Source organism: Eretmochelys imbricata, chromosome 10, assembly GCF_965152235.1.
Source record: "Eretmochelys imbricata isolate rEreImb1 chromosome 10, rEreImb1.hap1, whole genome shotgun sequence".
Lineage (NCBI taxonomy): Eukaryota > Metazoa > Chordata > Testudines > Cheloniidae > Eretmochelys > Eretmochelys imbricata.
Window position 1 is genome coordinate 83,070,325 of NC_135581.1, and position 23,228 is coordinate 83,093,552.

At 39.3% G+C, this 23,228-nt stretch overlaps 1 protein-coding gene across 4 annotated transcripts in view; it reads left to right on the forward strand.

Annotated features, from left to right (window-relative positions):
• SPG11 (SPG11 vesicle trafficking associated, spatacsin) overlaps nt 1-23,228 on the forward strand; it is a 61,827-nt gene that overhangs the window by 23,823 nt on the left and 14,776 nt on the right. For all 4 annotated transcript variants that reach the window (XM_077828049.1, XM_077828050.1, XM_077828051.1 and 1 more), the window contains exons 15-30: nt 53-263; nt 825-1,028; nt 3,878-3,984; nt 4,639-4,784; nt 6,638-6,799; nt 9,352-9,418; nt 10,775-10,940; nt 13,273-13,478; nt 14,262-14,370; nt 14,942-15,101; nt 17,287-17,559; nt 17,816-18,016; nt 18,353-18,460; nt 20,873-21,035; nt 21,545-21,759; nt 22,409-23,153. In XM_077828049.1, coding sequence (XP_077684175.1) covers nt 53-263; nt 825-1,028; nt 3,878-3,984; nt 4,639-4,784; nt 6,638-6,799; nt 9,352-9,418; nt 10,775-10,940; nt 13,273-13,478; nt 14,262-14,370; nt 14,942-15,101; nt 17,287-17,559; nt 17,816-18,016; nt 18,353-18,460; nt 20,873-21,035; nt 21,545-21,759; nt 22,409-23,153 — 3,243 coding nt within the window. The remainder of the gene's footprint in view (nt 1-52; nt 264-824; nt 1,029-3,877; nt 3,985-4,638; nt 4,785-6,637; nt 6,800-9,351; nt 9,419-10,774; nt 10,941-13,272; nt 13,479-14,261; nt 14,371-14,941; nt 15,102-17,286; nt 17,560-17,815; nt 18,017-18,352; nt 18,461-20,872; nt 21,036-21,544; nt 21,760-22,408; nt 23,154-23,228) is intronic.

The window sequence follows — 23,228 nt, forward strand, 5'->3', positions numbered from 1 at the left end:
GAAACTGTTACCCTAAAGTTATTTGTGTGTGTGTGTTTTATTTTAAACACAGAATTCAAGTCCTGTAATCCTGCGGTTCTTTGGATGTATCTGACATCCCAGCATGACTGGCTTAACATTTGTTCATGGATTGAAGAATCCCAGCCACATTGTCATACCTTATTTCAACAAGCTAACTGGCCTTCTCTGACACCAGATATTATTGACCAAAATACATTCTGCAGCAGCTATATGAGAAATGAAATATTAGACAAGCTGGCTAGGTAAGTGTCCTCACTGTGTTAATACTAAGTTTACCTTTTCAGGAGAACCAGAATCTGATGTAGAAGTGTATGCATGTAAAATCTAAGATACACATTTAATTGTAATGATGTGGTATTTTGATTTAAATAGATTTAACCATTTACGAAGTGTGGGCTCAGTCCAGGATTCTTTGCATACCCAAAACTCCCATTAAATGTAATGAGAGTCTTACAGGCATAAGAAAATGCACGATCAGCCCTTAGTTCTCATGCACAACAGTTTCTGCTACCTATTTTAGCTGCCATATTTTATTCTATTTTATGCCATATTTATTTTATTACCTATGTTAGTTGCCATAAATGTAATGTTTCTTTCTCTCCCACTTTTTTACAGTGAACTCCATCAGTTAAAACTAATATGTAGTGCTGTGAGATCATCGTAAGGAAATATATTGTTGCATGTTATGCAGTAAAACAATTCAGTGTCAGCAGAAGATCTCTTATTTAGCCATTCAGTGAAGATATCTTCAGCTGAGACAACTGCTCAATTTAAAAGCGTGTGGTTTATCTTTTTCTTGCTAGAAATGGAATTTTTGTCCCATCTGAACAAGACGACTTTGAATTCCTCCTCCTAAGATTGAGCCATATTGGAGGAGTGATGCAAAATCCACATCCTGTTCCAAAATACAATTCTGCGAGTGGTTTGGATTTCCACACCCATTTCATCCTCTATTGTTTAGAACGTAGTCTGCTGCATCTGCTATACACATATTTAGACTATTACAGGTACAACTACTTGGATTTATTCATCAGTATAAAAAAAGTGTTTTATATGCAGATCTTTATAAAACTGGAAGCTGGTAAAATACAACTTAAATAGTCGGTGATGAGAATTTTCCAGTGCAACTTAGGTCATAGAATCAATCACAGAATCATAGACTTTAAGGTCAGAAGGGACCATTATGATAGTCTAGTGTGACCTCCTGCACAACAGAGGCCACAGAATCTCACCCACCCACTCCTGTATCAAACCCCTAACTTATGTCTGAGCTATTGAAGTCCTCAAATCGTGGTTTAAAGACTTCAAGGTACAGAGACTCCTCCAGCAAGTTACCCGTGCCCCATGCTGCAGAGGAAGGCAAAAAAACCACATGGCCTCTGCCAATCTGCCCTGGAGGAAAATTCCTTCCTGACCCCAAATATGGTGATTGGCTAAACCCTGAGCATGTGGGGAAGACTCGCCAGCCAGCCACCCAGGAAAGAATTCTCTGTAGTAACTCAGATCCCATCCCATCACAGGTCATATCTACTGCTAATAGTCGAAGATCAATTAATTGCCAAAATTAGGCTATCCCATCATATCATCCCCTCCATAAACTTATCAAGCTTAGTCTTGAAGCCAGATGTGTCTTTTCCATCCACTGCTTCCCATGGAAGGCTGTTCCAGAACTTCACTCCTTTGATGGTTAGAAACCTTCATCTAATTTCAAGTCTAAACTTCCTGATGTCCAGTTTATATCCATTTGTTCTTGTGTCCACATTGGTACGGAGCTTAAATAATTCTTCTCCCTCCTTGGTATTTATCCCTCTCATATATTTATAGATAGCTATCATATCTCCTCTCAGCCTTCTTTTGGTTAGGCTAAACAAACCAAGCTCTTTGAGTCTCCTTTCATAAGACAGGTTTTCCATTCTTTGGATCATCCTAGTAGCCCTTCTCTGTACCTGTTCCAGCGTTAGCTTTTTTCATGACCATATCACATTGGCGGCTCATAGCCATCCTGTGATCAACCAGTACTCCGAGGTCCTTCTCCTCCTCTGTTACTTCCAAGTGATGTGTCCCTAGTTTATAACAGAAATTCTTGTTATTAATCCCTAAATGCATGACCTTCCACTTTTTGGTTAGTCTCTAAGGTGCCACAAGTACTCCTTTTCTTTTTGCGAATACAGACTAACACGGCTGTTACTCTGAAACCATCCTATTACTATTACTCCAGTTTACAAGGTCATCCAGATCTTCCTGTATGATATCCCGGTCCTTCTCTGTATTAGCAATACCTCCCAGCTTTGTGTCATCCGCAAACTTTAATAGCACATTTCCGCTTTTTGTGCCAAGGTCAGTAATAAAAAGAATAAATAAGATTAGTCCCAAAACTAATCCCTGAGGAACTCCACTAGTAACCTCCTTCCAGCCTGATAGTTCACTTTTCAGTGTGACCCGCTGTAGTCTCCCCTTTAACCAGTTTCTTATCCACCTTCCAGTTTTCATATTGATCCCCATCTTTTCCAATTTAGCTAATAATTCTTCACGTGGAACTGTATCAAACGCCTTACTGAAATCGAGGTAAATTAGATCCACTGTGTTTCTTTTGTGTAAAATATCAGTTACCTTCTCAAAGAAGGAGATCAGGTTGGTTTGACACGATCTACCTTTTGTGAAGCCATGTTGTATTTTGTCCCATATTGCCACTGACCTCAATGTCCTTAACTACTTTCTCCTTCATAAATTTTTCCAAGACCTTGCATACTACAGATGTCAAACTAACAGGCCTGTAGTTACCTGGATCACTGTTTGGGAAGAAGGACTATTTAAAGGTGGTTAGAGTCAGTACAGTACTGACTCCATGAAAAGATTGGGGAGAGAGAGATACTGAGCTTTCAGGTGTAGCTTTTTCCCATAACTAGCACTGTAATGGCTTGACGTTGTAGTTGCAGTTTTGGCTCTCAAATGTAATCCAGAGTTTAACACTGAGCTCAGACCATCACTTCTTGACTTCCTCTTGCCATCTGATGGTAGTTTCCTTTGTGTCATCCTTGATGGCAGCTGCTTTCATACCATTTCGGATTTAAGGGAAAGCATTACAATTGTGACCATTTGAAACAGAGCACTGATTTAAATAATTTGATCTTAATAGTGAGTTAATTAATTAATTTTATTATAAACAACCTGTCTGAATCAGGCTCCGGTATGGCCAAACTCTTGACACACGTTGACTGCTAAATTCATTGCAAGATTACCTCTAAATCAGAACTGGTTAAGATTCTGGGAGAAGAGAAAATGTATTTGCTTTAAGAACAATTCCCCCCTCTCCTCCCAGCCCTTCTGGCTAAGGAGTAAACAGTAGTTTGAAGTAGATCATAGTCATCGAGATTACTGTTCTCTCCTGTTCTAGCAGAATGAAAATTCCCCAGCAGTCATTGTTAGGGTACGTCGACTCTTTGAGCTGGGAGGTGTAACTCTCTTCTACCTAGTGCGCTAAAAATAGTGTAGTCGTGGTGACACGAGCAGTGAGAGCTGCTCCAGATAAGCACCAAGTGCCTCGGACGGGCATGTCTTGGGGCAGCGAGCCCTTTCTGCTGCTCATGCCACTGTGGCTACAGTCTTTTTTTTCAGTGTGCCAGCTCAAAGAGCGCTCAGTAGCTATGTCTTCTCTGCTCGGAATCTAGACGTACCCATAGAGGGAATGGTTGTTAAACAAGTGAGAGAGTCCGTAGATTTAGTTCTTTTAGAAATGCCTGACCCAAAGAGTGCAACATAGTAACTGTTTAGAGAAGAGAATGGTGATTGTACATTGTTGCTTTTTATTAATGCATTTTATATTTTTATTATGCTACTGTTCTTGCCTTGTTTTCAGTTTAACTCCTTCGAATTGTCCTGTTTTGGATAAAAAGGAATTGCATGAGGCTCACCCCTGGTTTGAATTTCTAGTGCAGTGTCGAGGGGTTGCCAGTAACCCAAGAGGTAGGATCCCAGCTTTCATTCATTTCACATACACACGATGAGTTCATCCAAAGAAACATCAACTGGCGGCAGTGATGATTGCCTTAGTTAGTAAAAATCTAAACAGAAACAGCGCACACAGCAATACATTTACAGCTAATGCCGCCTCTGGGTCTTCTGGCATGTGCTGGCTTATCTGTGTCTTAGATTATATGTTCCCCTGGCTAGGTTGGTTTTTAATCAATGGCACTGAAAGTCAAAAGGACTTGTGCTCTTAACTCATTTAGATACTTTGGAAATCTCATTAATCTTTTTTGGGGCCAACCATTTCATCATTGCTTAACAAATAAATAACTCTTGAATGAAGCTTGCATTTATTATTTCAGAAAATATGTATATAAGATAAAGAATTGCTCTGTAATGCACTGTAAAAATATGGGACCGGATTCCCATCCTCTTCCTATAGGCTGAATTCCTATTTAAGCTCAATAGGAACATTGTCAATACATTGGAGGAGTTTTAGGATCATGTCTGCCCATCTATATAGTGTGCCATCTGCATGAGTTTAATAAAGTAATTTTTCTTAATCCTGAATCAAATTTAAAATATGAATAATTTAATAATATAATTGTTTTTTCAGAGAAGAAAAATCTCACTTTTTTTCTCTTTTTCCAGATCCAAAGATGATATTTCAGGCTAGTCTTGCAAATGCTCAGATCTTGATTCCTAGTAATCAAGCTAGTGTGAGCAGCATGCTGTTGGAAGGACATACACTTTTAGCACTTGCAACCACAATGTATGCACCTGGCGGTATAGATCAGGTACTTAATATGTCAGCTATTTCTGGAAACTTACTCCTATCACTAGGAGCTGAAAGCCCGTGCTGTCACATGGGTGTAATTCATAAAGTCACGTGTGTTTTAAAAAAAAAAAGGGGGGGGGGCCTGAAAATGGTTGAGAACTTAAAGGTTGGATGGTAACAGACTGCAAATCCCAGTGATGATTGAACAGGTAATGTTCTAAACATAGAGCTCTCAACCAGGCTTGTAGCTGTTTCCATTGCTTCACTCCATGCTTCATTTCCATAGGCTTCAGAGTGATGGTTGGGGTGGTTGTGTGTGCTGGCTGTGTTGTGTGGGTAGTTGTTGATTTGAGTTGTGCTGGGACAGCTGTGTGGGTGGCAAATCAGGGATGTATGCTGTGGTAAGGGGCCATGCGGGGGTTATTGCACATGCTGCTATGTTGTGTGGGTGGTTGTGCTAGATCTCTTGGTTTGTGTGGGTGGCAGTTGGGCACATAGATGAGCTGAGTAATCCACTATCTGTACAGTCTCCCTCACAACCAATGAAATTGTTGCATGCAAATTAGATGTAGAGTAAGGTAATTGGTTGAATTATCTCTGATATCACAATGGTGTAGGACTCCTGACATAGCATAGATACATGCCTTACTGTAGCTGTACAGCGTGCGGGTATAATTTGTAAAGTCAAAATGAGAACTTCATTTGGACAGTAACAGAACACAAATCCAATTGATGACTGAACTTGGTGATATTCTGAACAGAGAGGTTTCAAGCATGCTTGTAACTGCTTCTGTTTTATCCCATTGACTCAGACATTTAGGCTTCAGAGTGACACGGGAGTGATAATCTTGGTCTCTTTCTACATAGATTATGAAAACAAAATGAGATGTTGTCTCAACTCAATACAAAGAAATACACAAATGCAACCACATAACTTCCTTTCACAGAGATGGGAGTGTTCCTTTGGAGTAGTATGTTTCAATACATAATGAAAAATTGATTAAAGGTTACTTTTAGTTTCAAAATAATGCTACTGATGAGTACAATACCTTCTTAAAGTGGTTATGTTTTAGGTGTAGATAACAATGAAGTACAGAAGCCATTAGGATTGGCTGTTAAGGTGGTAGAGTGTGCTTCTAAACTTTTCCTATACTTTTTTTTAAAAGTAGCTGTAGTTAATAGATATTAACAGGGTTATTTTCCACGCTTATATTTTATATCATAGAAAAGTTTGTTGTAAGTGTCAAAGTAGGTGCCCTTTGTTTCACTTAATCAAAACCTCTGATTTTGAACCACAAAGTCTGTGCTCTGATTAAACAGTTAGTGGGAATGTGTGACTTAGCTGGTGTGCTATTTTGCTCTGAATAGGTGGGATTCAGCTTCCACCTCATAACTCATAACTCATAACTCATAACTCAACTGTTTGTCAAGTTATGAATCATGGCACGTAACAGAAAATGTGCTTATTTGTTTATTGTTTTGTAAAGACTTAAAATACAAGCATGTTTAATATCTTTTTATTAAATATACTGCTTCATGTTTCAGATGTGACTTCATTTAACACAAACAGTTTAGTTGTTTGCTTGTGTATAATAGTGCAGTGACTGCTGAAAGAGGTGTTTTAATAATTCTCAGGGATATCCTTGGATATTTTTCTGGACTGTAAATCATGAAAGTTTTGTAACAAATTCAACATCTAGTGCTCTGTCTTGCATTTCTTGAACACCCAATGTATTTCTATTGGTTTGAGGTAGGTAGGTAGTTTGGGATCTTCAGTTTTGGGTGTACAAGGAATGCAGGATCATGCCCATGTACAGTTACTTTTTTTTTTTTATGAGTGAAATGTTCTGTTCTTATTTCCTTTCAATCTAGGTTCTTCAGAATGAAGATACTGGAAAGCCCCTGAAGAAGGTGGATCCACAGCTGTTAAAAATGGCATTGACGCCTTACCCCAAACTCAAAGCTGCTCTCTTTCCGCAGAACACTTCTCATGGAATTTTGCCACCTGATATCTCACTCTACCATCTTATGCAGGTATATATAATGCATTGTAAATGAAGCTGCATATCAAAGTGAATGCAAGAATTTCAGAGAAGTTCCGTTTTGAGCTACAGACACTTTGAAAGTATGTATTCCCATCTCGATTTAGCACAGGTGTGAAGGAGTGACTTGCTGGCTGGTGCACCCCTTCGTGGCTAGGTGTGGCATAGCAGGTGCTTCTCTCAGGCCCCCTGCTGACGGGTGCTCCATTTCTGCAGTGGTCTGCTTCTTCTTGTGACTCACCCTTCCAGACTGGTCCAGTCCTATCCCATCTGGGTAACAGAGTCCCTCCCACAAAACAGTAGTCCAGTGACTGTACACCATGTCTTCAGCCCAGCTCTGGGCTCAGTGGTCCTTACACTTTTTATCTCCAGGGGCTTTCACCACCTTTTTCAATGGTCGATAAAGTAACCCAGGCCTTCCCTTTACTTTAGGTTCCAGGCTCAGCTAATATTTGCTTCCTCATACTCCATGGCGACTCCCTGAACTACTGAGCCTGTCTCTAGGCCCTTTTCCTCAGCCCCTTCCTGGGATCACTCCTCCACAGATTATTTGCCCCTTCCCAGACTCTGCAGAGCCCTTTCTGGCTCTTGTACTGAGTGATACCTCCTAGGGCTTTCACCCTGGAGGCCCAGCTCCTGTCTGCCTCTTCCAAGGCTGTGTGTGTGTGTCTCTCTCTCTTTCCTCTCCCTGGCATCTGCCCTTTTGTCAAGGCTTACTACTGGACTTTGCTCCACCCCCGTGGGTTCCCAGCGCTTCTCCTAGCCCTTTGTCAGTGTTCCCTCCTTAGGAGAGGATCCCAGGGCCTACTCTCCCCCAGCTTCCTGTCCCCCAGCCCCCTATCACTGCTCTGAGCTGCTCCCTGTGTGAACAACACCTAGTTCCTCCTCAGCTGCATCTGATAATGAATTGGTTCTTGTGCCACCAAGTGGGTTAATTGAACCCCCAGGCTCCTGTTATCCCTTTTGCTGCCAGCATGGAGTATACACTTCATCAGACCAAAAATTATGAAACTTGTATTAAAGCAACTGTAACAAGGTCGAGACTCACCAGTGCAGCACCTCCTGCTGGTTGACTTGGGAATTAGCTCAACTCCAGCTCCAGAGCACCCTCTGCTGACCGGTGTCTTGCTTGCCTCAGGCCCCATGTCCCTCCCAGACCCTGGGATTCTGCCCCCAGCAGTACCCCCTTACTCTGGGTTCCCCTTCCAGGGGAACCCCAGTCCTCTAAACCCACCTTGCTGCAGTGGCTACAGCCAGTCATCATCTAGCCCCCTCTCACTGGGACAGACTGCAGTCTGTAATGACCACTCGTCATTGGCAAGCGGGTAAGACCAGCTGCTCTGCCTATTCCCAGGCTGCACCTCTGTAGCCCCAGTACCTTTGTAGGCCTTCACCAAGGCCTGCAGTCCAGGGGTTTACTAGGCTGGAGCTCCCCAGCTCCTCTTCCCTTCCCCAACATGGCTCTGCTTCAGGTGCCTTCCTCTCAGGCAGCCAGGCCCTTCCCAGTCCAGAGCTAGAGTGAGACTCCTCCAGCTCCTGGCCCCCAGCTCTCTTATCAGGGCCAGTTGGGCCCTGATTGAGCTGGCTACACCTGTGGTCAGCTACTCCCTCAGCTGCTCTCACTCCTTTTCCCAGCCGCAGCCCTTTCCAGGGCTGCTTTTAACCTCTGTTCTACGGGAGTGGGGCAGCCTCCCCACTACAGCATCTATATTGTAATTTGATAGATAATTTTTAAATGTTGTTTGTTAAGGCTCAAACCCGATCATTTATGGAAAAAGTCTGGACTACTCTCCTAGGCTGACTTGATTTCACAACTGAACGTAGAATAATATACTGTTATATTTTACTCTGCAAATCCTGGGATTTGGGACTGACACTAAGGCTTCAGGCCAAGATTTTAGACAGTGGGTGGCTGAAGTTAAGCTCCTAAATCCATATTTAGGCACCTAAATAAGTGGCCTGATTTTTCACATATGCGGCAATCCCAGGCTCCAGTGAAAGCTGGCAGCTCTAGGATTATGTTGTTAGTATTTTCAGTAGGCAGGTTATCAACTGTCACTGAAAATTAGAGTTATTTTTTTAATTAAGTGGAGGAGGAAGGAGAGTGAGACCTAGAATGAAAGGATGGGTGAAAATGGAGGGACCCCATACAGACAGTCACATGAAAGCTCCTTGTTGGTAGATCTCCTTGGCTTAAGTTAGGCGGGTGATGAGATGACCTCCTAATAGCTGGGAATAGTCTACTGGACTCGTAATTACTAGAACAGCATTAGCCGCACTAAGACCACCATTCAGCAAAGCACTTACGCACATGCTGTCCCACTTAAGTATGTGCTTAAAGTTGCAGTCACAGTCGGGTCTTGTATGAGTTGAAAATATGTGCTTCCCAGAAAGAGCTGCCTGAGATATTTGTTACTGCAGCAGGAGCAAGAGCTTTACTATCAACTGCTAGAGATTCCTGAAGTATTTTTTTGTTCTAATTGGCTTTAAAATCATGATGCTTTGAACAGTTTATCTGCATATATTTTGTTTTTAATTTTTCAGTCATTAGCGCCTTTTGATCCCACTAAATTATTTGGCTGGCAGTCGTCAAATACTCTTGCCATAGCAGGTAATTAATTTTAAAATGTGAAATACTTGTGTTTAGGCTACGAACTTTGAATGAAGTACTTTTCAGTGGATATCACAATTTGCCCCTTGCTGGGCACAGACATTGTTCAACCCCGGTTCTCTGAGGTACTGGTACAGGCCTTTTACTCCTCTAACTTTCCTCTCGGGACACTTGACAGCCTGTGAATATCCTGGCTGCTTTCCCTAATTCTATTCTGAAAGTCTTCCGGATCTCTTCAGAACCCACCAGTTGACTACACCTCTGACCCTGGGTTTGAAAAACCACTAAACTTTTATTTGACCAGAGTAAACATAACATAATCATAACAATAGCTTTCAGCAACCTTCTACAGGGCTGCTGGAATAATATGGATAGTGGGAGTTCTGAGAGTCATTGAACCAAACTGTAAACCCTGTGATGTGATGGAAACCACTTCAAGCCCGGGGGTGCTGCAACATCCCCAGTTCCCCTACTTCCAGCACCTATGACCTTCTACTTATTCCCAAAGGGAATGCCTAGACTTATAAGAGCCCAGCAGTGCTTCCCTCCCCGAACACAGTCTAGCTATTCAACCCCCTGTGTGATCCTGCTCCCTCCCTCTCTACTCAGGAGCCAAGTGATGACCCTTCACACTCAAAACACCCTGAAGTTCTGAACATGTAGTTCGGGTGAAGCTTCCATTCAGGAGTTTGAGACTTTGTGTCTCTGTGCACCAGTGACATGTGCTCTTTTGGTCTTCAACGACATACCCCTATAAAAACACTTAACAATTTTGGTTGACAACATTTACCCTACAACAACATCTCATATACCATTTCAAGTTAACATATTCCTTTCTCCACAGTAGAATTGCACAGTAAATTACTCTTTTCAGTAGGTATTCCTCTGTATAAAAATATTTCTTATATTTTTCTAAAGGTTTTGTTTTAAAATGGTTGTTTACAAAGGTGTTATTGGGTCTGGCTACAGCACTTAGTTTCCGCACGATAGAATGGGGAATATCTGAATGTTAGTGGAGCTTTTTCCACAAGAAATGTTGTATAAAACAATAATCTTTACAAACCTACTGTGAATTAGATAAGTAATATGTTCCCTCTGACAGCGAGAGCATCCTTGCCTCAGTTTACTTAAGTGACCTGCCCATGGCAATTTAAACAAAAGTCAGTGCCAGAGTTCCAGTTGTACGGGAACCAGAATTAGAATTTGAGTGGTACTGGAAAGTTTAATAATTTAAAGCAGAGCTAGTGTGGTATTTGGTTTCCTCTTCCATAGAAGTTGTTGAGTAGCAGAAAGATATCTCCCAATTTTTAAATCAAACATTTATGCAATTAAGAAACACTGTGACATTCTTTCCAGACATCTCAAGTGACCTCCCTCATTTCTCGTCCCCTGATTTGGTAAACAAATATGCCATAATGGAACGACTGGATTTTTCCTACTACTTGCACCATGGACGCCCATCATTTGCTTTTGGTACCTTTTTGGTCCAGCAATTAGTAAAGAGCAAATCCCCAAAGCAGCTGTGAGTATTTAAAAAATAATAGTTGCCATGTGAATATATAGCGGCATGCTAGGAAAAAATTAAAATGAGAAGCAGGAATGTCCTGCTAGAAATACCCCCAGCATTCTATTTTGAAATGTCATTTATTGTGCATCACATATAGATGTTCACAACAAAAAACATTTTAAGGACAAAAAAAGTGAAAAACGGTGAAAATGAAAAGTATAGATTAAGTGGTTGTGGTGGAGTTTTAGGCCCAAGGAAGTTGATTTTTGAAAATAGCTTTATGTAAGTAAAATGGGATATAGAGTGTTTATATGAGTTAGTATATGAGGGGCGGAATATAGATTTGGTTAATAGGTTGTTGGGTGTGTGGTTAATATATACAGTCTGCTCTTAGAAACAACGGGCATCCAGTTTCTTCATACCCATGCCAAATCTGTTTTACCTGAGTGGAGTATTCACGTTAATAATGATTTCAGGATTGGACCTAGACTTGAAAACTAACATTAGATAAAGGGAAAATGCCTGTTTATTTTTTCTTTCCTTATCGGTTCCTTCACTAACGGTATTAATTTCCCTGTTTAAACTAAAGAAAACATAATTTAATTTATAGAAGTTATTTAGCAAAATATAAAATGCAATCCCAGAATCTGACACACAAATAAGAAATCAGTCTTAAAGTACATTAACCAAAACAATAGGACAGGTTGCTTTTTTTCATCTTCAGTGTATATATGTGGCATTTTATTTGTATTAATTAGTGTGAAAATGACACCATCAATCTGAAATCTAATACACTTCAAAAAGTTAAAAGTAGTTACTTAGTACACTTGCCTTTATGTCTCCATGCTACATTGTGTTGTCTTAAAATAATCTTTTCCTATTTTTAATGTTTTGTCTCTTCTGTTGCTGTGTGAAACATAAGCAAAAAGGTAACTTCACTGACTATATGAGGGAAACAGTGAAAATGTCTATGGGGAATTGCTGCCAACTGTACAAACTAAACACACTGGGGAAAAGATCATTATTTCTTCTCTATATATCTCTTTAGTATAGTAATTTTCGATGTTGTTTCTAAGATTAGTAGGTTATTACACATCTTCAGGCAGAAGTGTGTCTAATTTAACTGTCACTTTTAGTGTGGGTGGGGGTTTGATACTATAGAAACATTCATTTGTTCACTCACTTTTTATGGTACCAGGGGCTAGATCCTTTTTCTCCTAGTGCCTGAACTGAAAGAGCAACGTCACTGGGAGACTGTTCAGAGAAGCGGCATCTTTTCTCTAGAGAGAGACTGTACTTTTATGCTGGAGTACAGGTCATTTTTCAAGAAGAAAACCCTTCTTCTTGAAAGAAGCGGCGGCCAGCACATCCCTCGGCCCGCGCTGCTTCCCGCAGCCCCCATTGGCCGGGGACGGTGAACCACGGCCAGTGGGAGCTGTGATCAGCCGCACCTGCGGACGCTGCAGGTAAACAAACCGTCCGAGCCTGCCAGCGGATCTCCCTGACGGGCCACGTGCCAAAGGTTGCCGATCCCTGGACTATAGCGTATGACTCCCTGTTCACTGCTGGAAAGTATTGCAGTCACTCCATTTGCTAGATTAGAACATCAGCGTAATTATGTTGTCACATTTCACATGGGCAAGGCCAAAGAGGCATTACTGTGGGGTTTTTAAATAGAGGGTGAGATATTTCTTATAGTCCTATAGCCTCCAAGTATCCTACATTATTATGCTAATTACTATGGTAATATAATGTATATGCACATAAATACATACGTGAGTTTCTGTATGTAGATACGTGCATATATATTGCCATAGTAATGACCATAAGAACATACAATACTTGTAGGCTACAGGACTACAAGAAAAATCTTGCCCCCATCTGTCTACTCACCCACACTCTGTAGGTAACAAATGAAACTTTTCTCGCTCAATATTTGAAATAAAGTACATTGCAAATATTCAGTGGGAGTATTCAGGTGCAATTCTGAACATGCCCTGGTTGCATTGTCACTAATAACATTGCCTGCATATCAGAATAATTTTTCTAAATTATGGAATCATTTTCTTTGGCTTCAAGGTTTTATAAAAGCTTATTGAAACAAATCGCAATTTTAAGGTATGTCCTTTTAACATTTTTCATGTGGGATGTTTATTTTCTTTCCTATATTCAGGTCCACATTTGCCCTAGGCAGTTAACATATTTTCAGCACAATTAAACTTATTCCAAATTCACTTGATTATATTTTTCAGCAATTGTAGGTATTAGTTTATGTTGTGAATTATTGTGTTTTGAGATTTCAGTCATAATTTTTATTGAATTAACTTTAACATTTCCTTTATTTTAGGATTCAGCAAGCAGGGAATGAAGCCTGCGCTCTAGCTCTTTCTTTCTTTTATATACCTTCAATAGGAGCAGCATGCATTTGTTTTCTAGAGTTACTTGGTCTTGACAGCCTTAAACTTCGGGTTGATATTAAAGTTGCAGATATAATTTGGAGCTTCAAGTCTAGAAATGAAGACTCTCAACACAATTTAATAAGAGAAGCCTTGGGTAGAGTACACTTTTGCATATTTTATAATTATTGAGCAGTATAAAACAGCTATCAGAGGATGAAGGGGGTTATGGTGCCCAGCCCGAATAATGTCCAGGGAATGTAGGAGGAGCACCCTTTCTTTAAGGAGTTAAGAGCTTTGCCATTCTTACATACCCATTTTTCACTAATCTGTGAAGGGGTAATCCCATGGTTAATCCAGACTCGGCCTACTGATAAAATAGCAAAGGGTCTGTGTGCCAAAGGGGCAGCTGGAACTGGAATAATCGTACATGTCTCATATGCAACACATTGGTGTCAGTCTGCTACCCATAGGCATAGAGTAATCGCTCTTCCAAAAATGGTAGTCAGTTTTTGTTTAATATTGTAACATAAGATGATTAGAAGAAAAATGCCAAATTCCTCCGCCCTTGCTGCATTCATTCTGTAAACTACGTAGAAATTAGATATTTGAATTTGACCATGAGAATTTTTCTAGGAAGAACTTAAATTAAGAAAATTACATTTTTAGCTAGTGTTCCATGTGATGTAGCTTTTTTCTCCAGTTAGGAAACCTAACGGGTTTTCTCATTTGTTTAGCTTTTATGTGATAAAGCTCTTTAAAGTATGTTTATTTAAATATAGGACAAATTTTTCAAAAGTGCCTGAGTTAGGAGCCTAACTCTCATTTTCAAAAGTGATGTAGGCACTTAGGAGAATTTACCTAAGCACTTTTGAAAAATTTCCTTACTATAATGTGAAAACAGAGCCCCAGTAATATTTATTTTAATTTTTTTAAATAGTTGGAAATCTAACAAAATTGGCGGATGGTGAAAAAACAGCAGCAGCAGAAGTGCTAATCTCCTTGGAAGAAGCTTTTTGGGATAAAATCGAACATCAAGAAATAAAGAAGTGAGCGAACTACACTTTTAATGCTCTTTATACTGGCCAACTGATAGCACTGAATTTTACCCTTTATGTGGTCAGGCATTACCATGTGTCATAGACACAGCTACTCTGCATGGCAAGTGCAGTAAACAAAACCTATGAGCAACAAGTGTTTCCACATGTTGGGGGTAAGAAATGAGTCCTCTTTGTATATCAGATACCATAGGCAATATGCCTCCTCAGCACTCGTAATAAGGAAGGGAAGCTAATGCATAATGTTGACTGTGCCACCTTTACTGCACTGCTGGGAGTTCCTGAATTAGGAGCAAAGAGTGATCTGGAATTCGTCGCGAAGGCAAAACTGTTGTGAAAACTGAGAATTTGGATGGGCAAAAAATGTAGGGTTAGGCCCCCAAGATCGAATCTGATCCCAGTCCCTGCTGAAGTCTCAGGAAGGAAATCTTGATTCTTTACAATTGGAAGACCTGTCTGCATCTGTAGCCGTTAAATACGGGAAGATGAAGGGACAATTACTACTTAAATAATTAAAAGTGGACAGATTTTTTTTAGTTAAAATTCTTTCGTTGCTATACAGAACATCCAGTGACTCTAGAAGACAGTGGTCTTTGGTGATGCAGTTCTGTAAGCTCCATGATATCAAACTGAGTACATCTTACCTAAAGGAATGTGCTAGATCCAATGACTGGCTGCAGTTTCTCATCCAGACCCAGATGTACAGCTACCAAATAGATGAGGTGAGCTACTGTGTTTAATTTAAAAATTACAAGAGACATTTTAAACAACAAGCATTGTTAATAGTGGTAGTCTTTGTTTTTAAGATGTTTTTAAAATAGATGTCTCTTTAAAGAAACAACATCAGATTTAAATCTAGTCAGCTTAATGATAAGTTAGAAATTGTTTCAGGCTCTTAAATTGCCCATAAATCTCCCTATCATTTCTTTTTTTTACAGTCACATTTTCTTGGTTTTTGCATAATATTTTTCTCTGTTGCTGTGTGAAAAGCTGACACCAAAAAGAGCAGCAGGCTCTACAGCAGAATCAGTAAGGACTATACACAGAGTGCTGTCAAATGCACATGAATAAATTGGTAAAATAGAAGTTTTTATTCTAGTCTTTTAATTATATTAAGATGAGGAGTTAATTTCTATCAGTAGTAGGTACAGCTGAACCTCAGGAACACCAGAGTTATGAACTGACCAGTCAACCACATACCTCATTTGGAATCAGAAGTACACAATCAGGCAGCAGCCGAGACCCCCCAAAAAAGCAAATACAGTACAGTGCTGTGTTAAATGTAAACTACTAAAAAAAAAAAAAAAAGGGAAAGTTTAAAAAAAAAAAAAGATATGACAAGGTAAGGAAACTGTTTCTGTGCTTGTTTCATTTAAATTAGGATGGTTAAAAGAAGCATTTTTCTTCTGCATAGCAAAGTTTCAGAGCTGTATTAAGTCAACGTTCAGTTGTAAACTTTTGAAAGAACAACCACATAATGTTTTGTTCAGAGTTTTGAACATTTCAAAGTTCAAACCACCTCCATTTCCAAGGGAACTTTGAGGTTCTACTGTATAACATTTTCAGACAGAAGTGACTTTTTTTGAGTGTTCTTTGAGGTGAGCTGGATACATAAATACCTGCCCAAATGGGACTTAATTCTGTTTTAATTATACTTACGGCTATGGTATGTTCATCCTGGATATTTAGGTTTAGTTCATTTTTAAAAATTAAATGTTTCAGTTACTATTTCAGTATTGGAGATATGTTAATATTTTGCAGCAGTCTCGTTTGTATTAATAAAATAGCTAGTTTGTTTCACATATAGAATGATTAGTTAATGGTATTGTTGGGGTGCAAATATTTATGCTGTAATTATATTGTGTGTTTTGGAAGAGTTTCAAAAGTCTTCCACTTTTGCTGTGCAACATAATCTTTAAAAATATGTTCTGATCTAGGTAAAGTCTTGTACAAGTCAGTGATCATTCATTAAATGGGACCTAAAAAAAGTCCGGCTTAATTGTTTTTATTAAGCTAGAAAGCTTCTCCAGAAGATAAGAGTCTCCCTTCTAAGAAACAGCTGTGAACTGCAAATATGCTTCAAATATGGACTAGTTTAAAATAAAATCAAGGTTTTAAAGTACATTCACACACCCAATTTCACTATCTGTTGTATAATCAGCATAGTAACTGGTAAGATTAAATTGATATAGCCAGAATTTCTGAAATATTCATAAATATATTTGCAATGTTTACTGTATGTAGAAGACACTTACTGTAGAATTTTTCAGTCTTGTTACACTATGTACATTATACAGCGTTGCTATGATAATCTTTGGCAGCCCGCATATATAATAAGAACCATTGTAGGTAACTCCCATGAAATTGGTAAGATTTGAACACACATACCTGGCACAATCGGCTCCTAAGGTATCTTTTCACAAATACTAGCATATTGTCTCTTATACAAACAATTCTAGGTTGGAATTTTCAAAGAAGCCTAAGAGAGCTAGGATCTCAAATCCTGTTGTCAGTGGGGAGCTTAATTTAGGCTTCTTTGAAAATCCTACCCTGAATGTTTTCAAAATAGAAAAATATAATTAAGTGTGCAGTCACCTGCAAATAAACCTCAGGTAGCAACTTACTGAAAAATTCCTTTCAATGATATACCGTCTATGCCAGGGATGTCATTGGGGCTGAAAATGAGTGTATGTTTTATGTAAAGGGAGGAATTTCAATATTTTATTGTGATACTGTGCATTTCTAAAACACTTTCATCTGCAGATCTCCAGAAGTATACCTTGTAAAATCGGTTTGATAAAATGTCTTCTGTGTTTACTTTTATTTCATGTACACAATAGCTCTCCTCTCCCCCAGTTGCTCTCTGCAAGTTTTCTGTATGAAGATGCCTTTGATTATCTTTTCTAGGTCATTTCCATTCTTCAAGATTTCACTCCCATTTTGCAAGAACATTTGATGCTGGCCTTTGAGAACTTGCAGCGCTCTCGCTCTGATACAGGGAGTCATCACAACAACAACACCAGTCCACTCAAGACTGAGCACAGGCAGAGTGAACATACAAGTGACCTCTTTCAAATTCTGTTGTGCTGTCAAGAAAGTCCTAACCCTGGGTGCTACCTTTTGGCTGAAGGAGTGAGGCACCATGCTCCCTTCTTGAGTGTCTTAGCAGCCTGTTTTCAGGTAAGAACTATTCAAAAGTATTTCTCTTTTAGAGGTGTGGTGCAATACAAGGAAAAATCTACACATCTGGAGACCATTCAGAAAATTATTTCACATACTTATGTCAGAGCGGAAATATATACATTGTATACACCAAGTATTCCCCAATTATCAAAATAATTTGATTAGTATGACACATTTCATGTGATGTTTTACAGCTCTCTAGCTAGATTACTAAGTAATAAAAGAATGTCTGATTTTTTTGTCCATTTGGCAGAATCCCAACATTATTCACTGTCTCTGTGTTTGGATAATTACCTCTGTGGATAATGTTACTGCTGCTGAAGCAACAAACCATATTCAAGGCTCAGTAGAAAATCATGAATGGGATCTTCATGACCTTTCCACCATCTGGAAGATGTTTTTAAGAAGACAAAAAAATAAAACTCTCATGAATGGTTTCCGGCTCTTTCTCAAGGTAATGATTTACTTAGGTATTTTTAGCCTATATTTTTTTCTGTGTGTTTAGATCTCCTGTACTAGAGATTCTCTTATTTGCATAGAGGAGGCTTTCCACCTTGTCTTTCAAATTATTTGCAAGATAATCCACTGTGCTACATAGCCCTATGAGAAAATATTAGACTTGGAAAATAAACAGTTACAAACTTGCAAATAATTTGTCAGGTTTATATACCTTTTTGTAAACAACAAACCAAGACAAGCATTGTTCTTACACCAATTGATACAAACTTTCCATTTATTAGACAAATGTACTTTCAGTGGACTTTTGTAACCTTTTTGCTTATCTTTAAAGGATTCCCCTTTATTACATATACTGGAGATGTATGAACTGTGCATGGACTACAAAAAATATAATGAAGCCAAAACCAAACTCCACAACTTCCAGACAAGTCTTGCAAATGTAAGCAGATGTTTTGTAAATGTCTTTACTTAGATGTCGTCATATTACAGTTTGATCTTTTCTAATGCCATAGGCTAAAACAAAGAAAAGGAGTCTGCTTAACATAATTCATGAGATGGTTTTGGAGTAATAGGTGTCCAACAACTCCTTCATCATTTCCACTTTGTGGAAAACCTGAATTTTGGAGTAAAAAGGAGTAGGTTGCTTGAATAAACTACATGCAATTTTAAATCAGTACATCTGATTTATTTAGGGCCAGATTGTGATACCCTAATTCACAGGAAGTAGTATCTTACTCCATGAGCAATCCTGTTGACTTCAGTGGGATTATATGATGGTTCTTAGGGTGCCCAGGACTGAGAGTCATCTTGTTACCCGCCTGTCTCCAGTAAGAGGGAGACCTGCTTGTGCTTAACTGGTTGTCACCTCGCTGATACCTCCAGTCTGTTAACTCCGTCCAGCTTGCTTGGGTGATTATGCCAGGCCTTACTTTGCCTTCCAGGCAGGTCCAGCTTGCTTGGGTGATTATGCCAGGCCTTACTTTGCCTTCCAGGCAGGTCCAGCTTGCTTGGGTGATTATGCCAGGCCTTACTTTGCCTTCCAGGCAGGTCCAGCTTGCTTGGGTGATTATGCCAGGCCTTACTTTGCCTTCCAGGCAGGTCCAGCTTGCTTGGGTGATTATGCCAGGCCTTACTTTGCCTTCCAGGCAGGTGCACTCAGAGTAGGTGCACTCACAGTGATACCAGGTCTGCTGTCCCCACGTGAACAGTGCATACACCTGCTTCAGTGGTTCAGCTCAGGGTTGGCTCATTGTAAAATAACACGACACTGAGACAAATTTATAGTGAAAACAATCAGAAGTTTATTATCAAAGATCAAAATTTTAGAGATAATGAACAAGAATAACGGAAACAGAAGGGTTATGTATAAAACAAAATCATATTATGATTCCTGGAAGCTAAACTTAACAGGCTAACCTTTAGTCTAAATAAGTTTGTCTGAACCAAAATATCTTTAAGAGCATTTCAACCAAGCGTGGTTGAGATCCTATTTTCCTTAATGTAATTGCACTGCCCAGTTACTTCCTAGGTGCAGGATAAAGGGGTGTCTTCCTGGTCTTCCCCCCAATATTCCCCAAAGTTCATGGTCTGTACTTCAGAGTCAGGATGACCTCCACCCCCTTGCAGTTTATTCTCTGGTGTTAGGAACGTATTTTTTTTGCATACATGGTATGACTCCTTACATGGTATTTGTTTTCACAATGATACTAATGACCAGCATGATTCTGGCTTTTATTTAAGACCTCACTTGAAATTCTTTGGTGAACTAGAATGTATACATCAGGATATTCTTGTAACCCCCCTTGCTAGTGGTCATTGAAGGGTTCTTAGAGTCACTAATTCCTTCTGGTGTAAGGTACTATTTATGGTGAGTAATGGTATCTCATTCTCCGGGCCTTAGTAAATAGCATTAATTCTAAAAATAAAGTGAAAATGATGGTGCTAATAAGGTGGTAACTTTCAGAGAAAATCTTCTTAGGCTAAACAGTTGCTCTTGAATATATTGGTGGCTTTCTGAAAAATGGAAGTTTTTGAAAGAAGCATCAAGATCACCTTGGTGCCAGCAGTCTCAAAGACCACGTTGACTTATTCTTTGAAAAAAGTTGGCCCAAGTTACACCTAAGCAACCCATTAAGGCCCTGATTCAGCAATTGGTGTCAGTGGGACTGAAGCACATGTGTAATGTTGAGCACATGCTCAAGTGCTTTGCTAGATCAGCAACTACCCGGGGACAGAATTTGGCCCACAAGTTGCTGAGACTCAAGTTCATAGAGGGAATATTTGGAATCATGTCTTTACTCTTTTTCTTTACATTGTCAGAGCTAGACATACAACAATTACTCCTGTTCTCCCCTCTATATCTCTTTGTTCTTCCAGTTTTCTTGGTTTCCTAGTAACTAACATTTCATGTCCTTAGTGTTGGTTGTTTTCCTTCTTGTGACTCAAATCAAGGTTGGGCAGGTTGGTTTTCCTACTCAGCGCATCATGCTCTGACCCCATGTAGTGGGTATGTGTATAAAGCAGATGAGGTATGTCAGGGCTGCTAGTTTCTAATGAAGTTTTTTTTTCCTACCGATCCATGATCTTTTTGACATTCTATCTACGCAGTTAATACAGATTTTCAGGGGAAATTGCCAGAAATCTTGTCTATACGCACAGAAAGTGAACTATTTCCAGATTAAAATCAAGATATTGGTGATGGAGCATCACAACTTTTTGGAGCCACATATTGTATATTAGAATTGGTATTATTCGGTTTTCAGTGTGACCTGATCTAACTAGAAACAAGTTGTATTTATATTCACTGCAGAATATGTTGTAAGAAATGTATTAATCCTTTTTATTTAAACAGCTTAAAATTGCAGATAAACCAACACCGTCAATAATATCAGTACCATGGCTGGAGTCACAGGCATTCTTTCTTCTTGAATTGATGATGCAGCAATGTAGAACACAGTATGAATTAGGAAAACTGTTACAGCTCTTTGCAGATATAGATAAACTTCTACCTGATGGTAAGGACAATTTTTTCTATTACATGGTCTGGTTGCTTTCACAACTTTGAAGTGTATAAGAATGATTTAAAAAATCTAACCCTATGAGAAGTGTACTTTAAAAATTACATGTTCTTCACTAATTTTATACTGTAGCTTGGAGTATGTTACTATTTTTATGAAAAAAGGAAAACGTGATAAACTTTTATTGTAAATCTGCAGGTAGTATTGTAGTATAATGTGAAGGAATTTCTGAAGCCAGATTAATTTTTTTACAGAAAGCTGTGGAAGAAAATATAGGCTTCTTTTGGAGCCGGTGTGAAACTAGTGAAAAATGTATGGAAAATGAACAGAAATGTTCCAGTTTTAAACTGAAAATTCATTGTGATCATATGAAACTTTAGTATGTTAAACATATTATACATATACTCCGTTCCCCACAGGCTTACATGTTGTTGAAAATGTATATCAGTGACTTCTTCAGTTAAAGAATAGTTGCCTTAATATTTGTACTGTCTCTTTTGAAACAGGCCCAGATGTGAAGAAACTGTGTGCACTCAGTCAGATTTTGAAGGATTCATCTATATCTATTAATCGCTCTATCCTGACCAGTTATGACACAGAATATTTTCAGAATGAATGCAGATCAGTTCTAGAGCAGCTGCAAGAGAGAGGATTGTTCTCACTGGCGAGGAAGGTTGCAGAATTAGCTGAACTGCCTGTGGACAGTGTGGTTATCCAAGAGGTATAGTATAGTTATCTAATGCTGTTTTTTACTTAAAGTAAAATGTTTGCACAGTCAAGTTTCTTTTCTGGTTGTTAAGCTCCCATATGTCTGATGGTATCAAAAGTGTTAACTTTTCACCAACATGAGGATGCCATCCAGAAGGACGTAGAAATGGCATGCATAAATTGCCTAATTTGAAATAAGAAAAGGAGTACTAGTGGCACCTTAGAGACTAACCAATTTATTTGAGCATAAGCTTTCGTGAGCTACAGCTCACTTCATCGAATGCATCCGATGAAGTGAGCTGTAGCTCACGAAAGCTTATTCTCAAATAAATTGGTTACTCTCTAAGGTGCCACTAGTCCTCCTTTTCTTTTTGCGAATACAGACTAACACGGCTGCTACTCTGAAACTAATTTGAAATATTATTCAGTTTATCTGCTAGTCATCTAAACTTTTAGAATCCTGTGCTGAGTAAAATGGTGGCATTTTGTTACTTGCTGCATTCTGTTACTTTTATTTCTCCAGAAAAACAGGTGTGGCGAGTACTTTACAGCCTGGGATGGTAATTCAGTATTGTGGTGTTCTAATATTGGTACATGTTTATTCAAGAAGTGAGAATTGTTTCTGTAGGATAAGTCCTTTAAGGCGTTTATGAATTGTGCAGGTACTTCAAGATTTACATCTCTTAGAGCACATTGGACCGTGGCATCAAAAACAAACTAGAATTAACTTCTGGAAAAAATGTCATGACCGTTTTATGAAAAATTCCATCTCCAGCAAAGCAGCATCTGCCTTTTTCTTAGCGGAGGCAAACGCAGTGTCTGAACCTTCAGCTGATGAGAAGGTAAACAGCATTATGGAGAAACACCTGCTGCTTACCTTGGCTGGCCACTGGCTAGCACAGAGTGACTCTGTGACCCTGGACAAATTGGAAGAAATAGAGAAACAGATCTGGCTTTGTTGCATTGCACAACAAACCTTAAATGGAGACGATGTGTTGGTCAAGTCAAGATTTTCTCACCAGGTTTCAGCGAGTGGTGAACTTTCCTTTGATAGCTTAGCTAAGGAGTTTTCCTTTTCAAAGCTAACTGCTCTGAATACATCAAAATATTTACAACTTGATGGCCTTGCATTCCAAGATATGTCTGAAAACATTCTGGATAAAGCTGAGGTAGAATCACTTCGCTTTCTGATTGGACGTCTTCTAGATGAAGGAAGCATACACGAAGCCAGCCGTGTTTGCCGGTATTTTCATTTTTATAGCAGAGATGTTTCTTTGGTATTGCACTGCAGAGCACTGGCCTCAGGGGAGGCTGATCTAAACAGCTTACACCCAGATATTCGAGCTATTCTTCTGGTGGGAGATACAGCAGATGAGAGAGACACGCAGCCCAGAAGATTACAAACCAGTAAGTAATCCTAGCAGTCAGCTGCAGACATGTGACAAGTTGTCGGATTTCTATAGGTTCCTCCTTTGTGTAACA